Source organism: Camelus dromedarius, chromosome 27 (genome assembly GCF_036321535.1).
Source record: "Camelus dromedarius isolate mCamDro1 chromosome 27, mCamDro1.pat, whole genome shotgun sequence".
In the NCBI taxonomy this organism is placed as follows: domain Eukaryota; kingdom Metazoa; phylum Chordata; class Mammalia; order Artiodactyla; family Camelidae; genus Camelus; species Camelus dromedarius.
The window spans coordinates 9,626,417-9,636,579 of NC_087462.1; the positions used below are offsets into that span (position 1 = coordinate 9,626,417).

Sequence of the window (10,163 nt, forward strand, 5' to 3'; positions counted from 1 at the left end):
CGGGGTGCAGGCAGGGGATTGGGTTCCTTGCCTAGGAGGACCTCCCTTGTTCCTCCAGCAGACTTTGCTGTTGGAATTTCACACATACTCTTCACACACGGGAGGTGGGCTTTGCTATAAGGGCTTGTTTATTGATCCTGGGAGCTGCCTCCTGTCACACCTAGCCTCTCCCCAGCAGGGGCTTAAATGTCAGCTGATGAAGCCATCTGCGGGGAAGAGGGGTGGGTAGTCAGTTCCTGGTGGACCTACTAGAATCAGAACCACTACTACCACCACCCCCAGCAGAGGAGCTCCCAGGTTGCAGTCAGATGGGCAGTTGTGGGAACTGGCTGGCAGGTGGAGCCCTTGGGGGCAGGAGAGTTGGAGACTCCAAAAAAACCTGAGTTTAGATGGCACATGCTGAGGAGTTGGCAGGCTTGTCCAAGGCCACACAGCTGGGATGGGGCAGGGCTGGGATTCAGACCCTGCCCTATCTTGGCCTCTAGAGTCCCCCTTTATCAATACTCTTGAGTTTAGTCTCCTCCGTGGTACTTTACGGGTACCAGGCCCACCAGTGTGATCCTGACACACAGATGGGAAGATGGTTGAGGGCTGCATGCTAGACTTCAGTCTCTGTGAAATCCCCGTCCTCACCCTGTCCACTCCAGGACGGGGGGCTCGTACAAGGGGCCTTGGCTTCCTGGGGACCCACGTGGGGTTCTGTCCACAGGGTCCTGGGCATTAGGGGTGACCCGGCCCCACCTCTTGCTCCCAGGGCTAGCCCGTGTCACTGCCACACTGCCTGTTTCCCAAGGGAGGAAACAGACCCAGAAAATGTTAAACTCGCCTAAGTCCACAGTGGGAGGTGGAGTCAGTCAAGGCTGGGAGCGGAAATCATAGTTGCAGAAGTTTGCAGTGGCTTCTAAGTCTTAGATTCCGAAGTCCCAAATCAGGGCCTCTCCTCCGGGAGAATCCAGGGAAGAGTGCCTGGATACGTAAGAGTTCGGTGTGGGAAGAACCCAGGCTGGACCGGGGAGAATTTTGAGCAGGGGGAAAGTAATAAGCATGTCCTGCGTTGCACGTGGGCCTGACACCGAAGGACTCGGTCCTTTCAATCCGGAAGATGTTCGTGAGGATGAGCGAGCGACTCAGCCCTGAGTAAATAAGGACGGAATGGCGCCTCTCTTTAAAACAAGACATTACTTCCGCCGCCCCAAACAAGGATGGAACAGCAAACGAGCAGTGCACTTCCGCCCGGAAGGAGGCCAACAGAAGGCACTTCCGCCACCTCTTAAGATGGCGCCGGCGGAAGGGGCGGAGTACCTCTGGGTGGTGATGGCAGCGTCGCGGTTGGAGCTGAACCTGGTGCGGCTGCTGTGCCGGTGCGAGGCGATGGCAGCGGAGAGGCGGGACCCGGACGAGTGGCGTCTGGAAAAGGTGAGGGAAGCCCGCCCTTCCGCGTAGAGCCGGCATCCCGGACGGCGATGCCCGAATCTAGCCGCCATCAGGCCCTACTCCCCACGGCTTACCACCGTGGCCACGCCCCTTCCGGTTAGCTCAACCACGTCCACCTGACGCTCCCCCGCCTCCTCCTTGGGGCTCAGCTGGTCCCGCCTCCTTGACACTTGACTCCTCCCATTTCCAGCCCTGTCCTAGTCATGGCCCCGCCCCTTGTTGGCTCTGACCTATCTGAGTGGGACCGGCGTGGGAAGGGTGTGGACTAGGGTAACACCCCACTTTTCATCCCCAGTACGTGGGAGCCCTCGAGGATATGTTGCAGGCCCTGAAAGCCCAGGCGAGGTGAGTGCCAGCGGCCACAGGTGGTTCAAATCTGGGGCAGAGAAGTAGAGTCCAGGCAGCCAGCATCCCTTGGGGTATCCCTGGTCTCCGTTCCCTGCTAAGACCCTTCCCTGAACTGGGGACAGTGGGCAGGTTTTCCTTTTCCTCTTCTCCCCTTCCAGCAAACCGGCCTCAGAGGTGATCAATGAATATTCTCGCAAGGTAGATTTTCTGAAGGGGATGTTGCAGGCAGAGAAGCTGGTAAGCAGGGGCACCTCTGCCTCCTCAGCCTTCATCAGGCTCACCTGGGATCTGACCCTCAGGTGACCCCTCTACCCTCCTTTGCAGACCTCCTCCTCAGAGAAGGCACTAGCCAACCAGTTCCTGGCCCCTGGCCGTGTGCCAACCACAGCCAAGGAGCGGGTGCCTGCCACAAAGACATTGCATCTACAGTCACGGGCACGGTACACCAGTGAGATGCGGAGTGAGCTGCTAGGCACGGTAGGGCTCCCTCCCTGGTCCCTGGGATGCTTCGATCAGGGACAGGCACTCAGAGCCTGGGGTAGTTAGAACAACAAATTCTGTCAGGTGCAGGGATCCTATGGGGCCCAACAGCCTCTTCCCTGGACCATCTTACAAGGCTTCCCAACAGAGAGGACTTGTGGCCAAGGCTTTGCTAGATAAATAAGAGCTTGGTATGGGACAAAAATGTCACATCTCCAGTTAAGCTCCAGAGCTGACCTAGAGCAAAGTTTGGCTCCTGCCTTGTCACATGTAGATTTTCATCGGTAAAAACAGGATGACAAATACCTTTATCAGCACTTTATGTGGCTCAGCTAAATCCTTCAAAATGTGAGCTGTTGTTAGCAGTTTATAGATTAGGAAACTGAGTCCCAGAGATCACGAGACTTGCCCAGGGCCCTGACTGAGGATGGGGAGTTTCTGAGAGCAGAAAGGACAGGTCTGGGGGCATGGCAAGGTAGGTGACTTCGTGCTTCTCCCTTTTTTCCCACAGGACTCTACTGGAGGTGAGTCAGCCTGAGCCAAACAGGACTCCAGGCCCGGTACAGACATGTGTCCTTTTAGCCCCACCTCCCTCATGCCTAACCTAACTCCCCCAGGGTCTTCCACAGCCCAAGGAAGAGTGTCCCAGGGGCATTACCGAGTTAGGCCTGGGCGGGGGTGGGGGGTTGTGCCAGGACAGAGGAGGGTTCCCCCAGAGGAAACCAAGCTGGACACTCCCAGCCCAAGGGGCCAAGTCTGGCTAGAGGGAAGGACCTGGGGCCTAGGGGTGCCCAGATGAGGAACATTTCCTAGAAAAGAATGCTTTGAAGTATGATCAGGAGCCCACCGGGCAGCAGACAAGATGGGAAACGGCATTCTGAGTAACAGACACATCACAGGCAATAGTCAGGAAGCTGGAAAACAGCAAACGCAACTCTCTCCTTCTTCCTGCTTGGCCTGTTTTGCTTCCAGAGCCTGAACTGGACGTGAGGAAGAGAACGTGAGTATCTTCAGGCTGGGGCAGCATTAGAGAGCAGGGGGCTAGACAAATCTTGGGCCACTGAGGTGCCACCACAAGCATCTAAACCACCAATCAAAAGCCATTTCTGAGGATGTGCTTCCCAGAAGCCAAAGCAAAAAAGGGGAAATAGCCCCAAACAGGGCAGTGGCTGGAACCATAACCTCTGGTTTCCTGGAGAACATGTCAGTCTCTTCCTTCCTCCTCCCCATCTCATACCCTGCTGTCCACCCATCTGTGGGGTCAGTGGGGTGGCAGGGCCCAGGCCAGGGGATGAGAAGCAGTCAGCAGCCGAGCTAGACCTCGTCCTGCAGCGACACCAGAACCTCCAGGAGAAGCTGGCGGAGGAGATGCTAGGCCTGGCCCGGAGCCTCAAGACCAACACACTGGCTGCCCAGAGTGTCATCAAGAAGGACAACCAGGTATGAGGACTATGGGAACACTAAAGCCTCTGCCCTGGGGCATCAGAGAAGGCTTCCCAGCAGAAGGGCATTATGGCTGGCGCTTAGCAAGATGAGTAGGAGTCTGGTAGAAGGCAAAAATGGCATTCCCAGCAAGGGCCAAGAGGTGTAGATTTGCCCCCAGGGCAGTAGGGAGAAGCCACACTTGGACCTGGTCCTATTGACACTCTCCCCACCTCACCCATAGACCCTGTCACACTCACTCAAGATGGCTGACCAGAACCTGGAGAAGCTGAAGACAGAATCTGAGAGGTTGGAGCAACATACACAGAAGTCAGTCAACTGGCTGCTCTGGGCCATGCTTATTATTGTCTGCTTCATATTCATCAGCATGATCCTCTTCATCCGTATCATGCCCAAACTCAAATAAAGACCTGGCCTGATCCATCTCACCTGTCCCCTCTCTGCCCTCCACCCTGTCTGGGGGTACCCTTTGGAGTGGGCAACAAGATGGAAAGGCCCTTGGAGCCCCTGGAGAGCCACAGAGAGTACATGAGCAAGGGAGGAAGGAGGTCAGCCTGAGGAGGCAGAGAGTGGGCAGGGGTAGGGGCAGTAAGTCAGCAAACCTGTCTCCCATTCCCCCGATACCCACCCCACACTGGACAAGGCAGGGCTCCTAGAGGCCGTAGGAGCTCCTAAAGTGATACAGTCACAGCCAAACACATTACTGTGGAGCCAGGGTAAGGCCTGGAGGGTGGAGGAGGAGGAGGGCCAGGCCTGGAGGTCAGCCTGGAGGAAGGGTGTCATTGGTGGGCCTTTCTTGAGACTGAAGGTGATAATTCAGGGACAGGACTTAGCCTAGCCACCACCACAGCCTAAGACCTCAGGACATTGTAGATGCTTCATACAGTCATTCAGCAAACACATGAGAATCATGGAGACCCTTCCCTGCCCACATCATAGTCTGATCATTTCAGGTAAGAACTGGGTTGGCATTGGAGTTGGGACCCTGGAAGTGATCATGGAGTAGGAGTCCAAGGGGATTGTAGGTCCTGAGTTCTGCTTGCCCCCACTCCCAGAACTGTGGGACATGCATAGAGTTGCCCACGTGGACTGCACCACCCCCCCATCAGTATGGGTGTGAAACACCAGGTAGAGCTTTTTAAAACTCCAGTGGCAGCTTTTAAAACCTTTTGAAAATCTAGTGGCAACTTTTAAAATATAGATCATAAGGAGGCTCATCATGCTTGTGACTCAGGGATGGCTGAGTATTAGGAAGCCTTTTAATAGCCACATTAATGCAGCAGGAAACAAAATCATAGGGTTAAACGGTACCTTGTACTGTTCACAGCATCAGTTACTCATAGCCTCTTAATTAGAAATAAGTAATTGATGGATATTTTCCTCACTTAACTGAAAAAAATCCCAAGCCAAAGGCAATATTGAGTTTAATAGGCAAATAATGGAAGCTCTACCATCAAAGTGAAGAAAGTGAGGTGGGGTGGATGCCCATAGTACACCCACCTCCTCCAATAACTTAATATTGTCCGGAGGTGCTAGTCAACACAACTAGACAAGAAAAAGAAATGAGACTGAAAGGTGAGAAAAAAGGTAAAATTACTTTTAGACGATACAACTGTCTGTATAAAAGACCCAAGGAATGTAACTAAAAAGCTATTTCAATTAGAGAATTTAGTAAACCAGCAAGGGACTTAATGAATATTAGTTTCCTATGTGCCAAAAACAAAAAGCTGCAAAATATATTAGAAGATCCCATTTATGACAGTAACAGAAAACATAACTGCCTGGTTAAACTAACATCCTTGATATATGGAAAGCTCCTAAAAATCAACAAGAAAAAAGAATATTTGCAGGAAATAAACAGGAAAAGAAATACAAATGGTTTCTGAATTTTTTCACTTACCAGATTAGGCAAGATTTAAAACTTTGAAAATACACTTTCAAGAAACGATACATTGAGGTTGCAAAGGTTGTGGGGAAACCAGCTAATTAGAGCATCAGTGGCACAACCTCACTGAAGGACAGCCTGGCAGAATCTTTTCCAAATTAAAATACACAGATCCCTTTGCCCGGGCAATTCTGGGCAATTACACTTATAGGGATTTATCCTACCATAATCCTCCACAATTGGCCAATGCGCACTTGAATGTTCTTTCTCTAGTATTGTCTGTAGTGAGGAAACTGTCACTGAAGTAGAATATCTCCGGAAGGAGACACAATTAAGCTGTCTCTTGGGGACAAGGGTGAGTGAGAAATTCACTTTGCCCTAAAACTCTTTTCTATTTGGATTCTCTAAACATGCCTCCAGTGATTAAAGAAATATTTCAAAAATATAACCGACGAGAAAATGGATACATGCAAGTTCTCCAAAACCACTAGTTTTTCAGACAAACTGAGGGTCAGAGAGGGTAAGTCAGCGGCCCCAAATACAGCCCAGGCAGCGGTCCCTGCTGGACTCTGCGCTTCAAGGGTGTGGGTCCACTTCCGGTTCGCCAGGCCCCGCCCCCTCACCGTCAACCCCGCCCCATACCGCCAGGCCCTGCCGGCGCCCTGCGGAGCGACCCAGCCAGTAGATTCCAGCCTGTAGTTAATGCACAACACGGGCTCAAGCGCCTTTTCGGGAGCGGACCCAGAATCGGAGCCCCGGACGCTGGGACAGGTGACGCCGGGCTGGAGTGGTTCGTGCGGCCCGCTGCCAGGCCGGAGATCCTGGGGGTCTTCTCGGGGGCAGTGTCCTTCAGAGCCACACACCCCTGCGGGACAGGTTGTGGCAGCGCGGGGGTTAACATGAGCCAATCCTGGACTGCGCGGTGACGTAACGGGTTATTTGCATAGCGCTCTTCCGGGTTACGCACTCGGCGGCGGGGTCTGGGGTTCTTTGAAGGCCAATGGCGTACGTCTAGGCAAATAAGGGCGGAGCTGGAAAACCCTCCCGCGGGTGGAGAGCTGGCCGCTCCGCGATCCGCCTCCCTGCGTCTTCGCACTATACCCGCCTCCATGCGCGTCCTCCTCCCGTGTCCATAGGCCGCCCGTCGACCTCCCCCGCCACGCGCGGGCCACGACTCCCCCCGCAGGACCCGCCCACCGGCCCGGGGACGCCCGAGCGGCGCCGCCCCGAAGCCAATGCCCACCCGGGAGCCGCGCCAGACGCGCGGCTCCCGGGGGGACCTACAGGCCCGCCCACCTGGCCCTGGTCCCCCGGTGAGTCTGAGTGCTGTCAGGCCAAGCCTGGGCAAAGGATTCATTCCCCCCGTTTAAGGGGTCCCGCCTTTCCGATACCCTTGTTAACTCCAAAGCATGATTCCTGCGGCTTCTGCAGCGACTGGTGCCTCGAGGCCTCACGTCCAGCGCGCCCCGCCCACTGTGCCAGGCCCAGTCCGGAGCGCACAGGGCAAGGCCCAAGAAGATTGTATTTGAGGACGAGCTTCCCTCCCTGCCTCTGCTGGGCACCAAGAAGTCTATTGGAGCCGACCCTGGGGGGCATATCCCTAGGCCCCATCCCCATACCGTGCCTGACTATGAACTGTGAGTGTCTTTCGTGTGGTTCTTGATGCCTGGGAACAGGGGAGGGGCACTGAGGCTGGGACTTTGACAAGTGACAAGTGAGTAAGAGTTTACCAAATAGTAAAAAGAGAAAAGGGGCATTTTGGGCAAGGAGCCCAACATGGACAAAAAAAAAAAAAAAAAAAAAAAAAAAAAAACCAAATTACACTGATTGGGGGAGAGAGAGGGATCCTTCACACTCATACTCCGACCCTCTTTCAACCCGGTAGTAAGTACCCAACAGTGAACAGTGAGAAGGATCGGAGCCGCTATGCTGCAGTGTTCCAGGACCAGTACACGGAGTTCTTGGAGCTCCAGCAGGAGGTGGGCTCTGCACAGGCAAAGCTCCAGCAGCTGGAGGCCTTGCTGAACTCACTACCCCCACCCCGAAGCCAGGTCAGCACCCAGGTGGAAACCCCCACCCTACAGCCTGTCCAGGTGGCCCAACCCCAGCCCTCCCACTGGGTCCAGATCCTGTGCCTCTTCCTCCTCCAGGCTGGGCGGGCACCACAGCACATAGGCCAAGGTCAGCCCTTGAAATCCACTTTGTCTATCTCAGCTTCGGTTTTCCCATCCCTCCTTGGGTTCTGTGCTCCCTGAACACCCACTTCCTTTCCCCCTACAGAAGGAGGCCCATGTTGCCGCCCGTGTCTGGAGGGAATTTGAGAAGAAGCAGATGGTAAGTCATGCCTCCTGAGTCCTACAGCCTGGCCTTTGCACCACATTACGAGCGCACATGTGCGCGCACACACACACTCCCATGAGGCTGGGACGCTTGTGCCCAGATTCAAGGAAGGAAAACTGAGGCTTGGAGAGAAAAAAGCAAAGTGTCAAGCAGCCTGAGAGCCGTAAATCAGACTGCTACAGGACTTCCCTGACTCTCGCCCTGCTCAGGACCCCAGCTTCCTGGATAAGCAGGCTCGCTGCCACTACCTGAAGGGCAAACTAAGGCACCTCAAGACACAGATCCAGAAGTTCGATGACCAAGGAGACAGCGAGAGCTCTGTGTACTTCTGAGTATCCTGACACAGGCAGGGGGAAACATCGAGGTGGGAGGTCCCACCCTGCCCACACTCCTCTTCTTACCTCGTGGTGTTAGCTCTTCCCGCTCCCCTACCTGGGGTAGCCTTCCCTGATTTCAAATGCCTCCGCCTTTGAGGCCCAGATCTGATGGCCCTCCTCAAGGAAGGCTTTCCAGAACCTCTTCTGGGACCCCATGGGGACCCAAGATCTCAGCCCACCCACTGGAAGCAGGTCCTGCTTCCATCTCAGCAGAATAAACACTTATTAAATACCTACTGTGTACAGCTGCTTAAAACTCCTGGTTTCACCTGTAATCACGAAAAAGTTGTTCTTCCATCTTCCAGAGTTAAAAAAAATGAAGGTTCCAAGAGAGGGATTTGTCCAGGGCCTCTGAGCAGGCTGTGAACCCTAGTCTGTCCAGGGGGCTTCCTCTCCTCCAAGAGCCTTATGTGGCCTTCCAGTGGGAAGCTCAGGGGCAGACACCCAGCATCACCTTCTTGGCCAGGCTTGAGACAGGGGAGCCCCAGGGGTCAAGGGTTTCCACAGCTTGGGTAATGGAGGCAAGACCAGCCCAGGACCCTAGGGGCAGTGTCCTGGAGAATTCATGTGGTGCAATGCTGCCAACCGCCTGAAGGGGGCGGACGCAGCCCAGGAGTCCTGCAGGAGGCACAACATTGACCCAGATAAATAATGGGTCCCTTCATTCTCCACTTCTCCCCAAGCACTGCAGGCTGAACAGTGATTGACACCGGGCTCTGTGTGAGTACATTTCATGCACCTAGTCCTGGGGGAGGGTCCTCTGATGTCCCTCACCGTCAGGCCCTGGGTAGAGTGAGTGGGGCACAGGTAAGACCAGGCTTCCGCTGGGGCCCTGTGATTGTGGCCCAGCAGCTACTTTCTTTGCCTCTTGGCCTCCCAGGGAAACCACAGGGGACAGGAACAGTCAGGCAGAGTGCAGGCAGGGAAGGCTGGGCCAGCCCAGTGGTCACAGAGGCCTCAGTCCTAGGATCAGTTCTCAAGGAACCCCCGTCCTCAGGGAAAAGAGCCCCGTGGGGTAGAGCAATAACGGAAAGCTGGACAGCAGTCTTAACAACTAGGGAGGCTCAATGTGTCTTCCTGCAGGAGAGGCCATGAGTAGGGTTTTGTGGGAGAAGTGGGAGTCAACAGTTAGGCCTGGACAGGCATCCAAGTCACTGGCCGTTTGGAAGCAGGGCAGGCACCATGGTCTTGCTCGGTCTTCAGATGTCCTATGAATCTGAGAAATGGGGCATTGCTGTCCAGCCTAACTAGGGTGGACGTACATTCACATGCCCAGGACATCTCATCTCAGAAAACGCCAACCTAGGGCAGAAACCAGCCCAGCCGCCAGTGGGAAAGCCCGGTAGCCTCTCCATCCCATTCCCATCCCAATTCCCTCTCGGGGACAGGGCATACATAAGAGATCCTCATTCATTCCTCCCCATCTTTCCAGACCTCTGAGACAGACATGGGGGAGACTGGGGTGCTAATGGGGAGCATTTTGGAGGATTGGGACTGCCTTAGGGCTGAACACTGGCCCAATCTGCAGCATGAGACCTGAGTTCTTCCCTCATTGTTTTCAAAGGGCATCTTTGATAAAGGGCTTGTTTCTGCCTGATAAGATCTTAGTCAGGGCTTAGGTGCCACCCACCACAATCATCTGGGCCCTTTCTACCCACCCTCTAGAGCCACAGTCCTGGCACTAAATTCCATAGGTGCCTTTTCCACCACTGAGCTGGGCCACAAACTTCTGAGGCCAGGATGGCAAACTCCCTGGTACCCTGCATCACCCTACCCTACATCAACTCAATTAAGTCCACATTTCAAAGTCTGCCCTGAGAGGTCCCCACCTTCCAAATGCCAATCTCCAAAACAGG

The 10,163-nt window shown here is 54.4% G+C and overlaps 2 protein-coding genes across 2 annotated transcripts; both read left to right on the forward strand.

Annotated features, from left to right (window-relative positions):
- The first annotated feature begins 45 nt into the window (after positions 1-45).
- Positions 46-4,130, forward strand: USE1 (unconventional SNARE in the ER 1). The gene is made up of 8 exons (XM_010995076.3): positions 46-1,416; positions 1,730-1,779; positions 1,941-2,019; positions 2,107-2,259; positions 2,774-2,786; positions 3,235-3,262; positions 3,528-3,702; positions 3,929-4,130. Exons 1-8 carry the CDS (start codon positions 1,153-1,155, stop codon positions 4,109-4,111), a joined length of 945 nt encoding a protein of 314 aa, XP_010993378.1. The 5' UTR covers positions 46-1,152; the 3' UTR covers positions 4,112-4,130.
- A 2,087-nt stretch (positions 4,131-6,217) lies between these two features.
- OCEL1 (occludin/ELL domain containing 1) lies at positions 6,218-8,539 on the forward strand. The gene is made up of 6 exons (XM_031437562.2): positions 6,218-6,361; positions 6,727-6,903; positions 7,022-7,227; positions 7,476-7,641; positions 7,871-7,924; positions 8,140-8,539. Exons 1-6 carry the CDS (start codon positions 6,293-6,295, stop codon positions 8,260-8,262), a joined length of 795 nt encoding a protein of 264 aa, XP_031293422.1. The 5' UTR covers positions 6,218-6,292; the 3' UTR covers positions 8,263-8,539.
- The last annotated feature ends 1,624 nt before the right edge of the window (positions 8,540-10,163 follow it).

What these genes read in the sequence shown, in the direction of transcription:
- USE1 (XM_010995076.3), top strand. Translation starts at nt 1,153, where the DNA reads ATGGCGCCTCTCTTTAAAACAAGACATTACTTCCGCCGCCCCAAACAA. An exon ending in GCCCTGAAAGCCCAGGCGAG is followed by an intron (nt 1,780 to 1,940) that starts GTGAGTGCCAGC and finishes CTCCCCTTCCAG; the next exon opens with CAAACCGGCCTCAGAGGTGA. An exon ending in TCATCAAGAAGGACAACCAG is followed by an intron (nt 3,703 to 3,928) that starts GTATGAGGACTA and finishes CCTCACCCATAG; the next exon opens with ACCCTGTCACACTCACTCAA.
- OCEL1 (XM_031437562.2), top strand. Translation starts at nt 6,293, where the DNA reads ATGCACAACACGGGCTCAAGCGCCTTTTCGGGAGCGGACCCAGAATCG. An exon ending in AGCCCCGGACGCTGGGACAG is followed by an intron (nt 6,362 to 6,726) that starts GTGACGCCGGGC and finishes CCGTGTCCATAG; the next exon opens with GCCGCCCGTCGACCTCCCCC. An exon ending in AATTTGAGAAGAAGCAGATG is followed by an intron (nt 7,925 to 8,139) that starts GTAAGTCATGCC and finishes CGCCCTGCTCAG; the next exon opens with GACCCCAGCTTCCTGGATAA.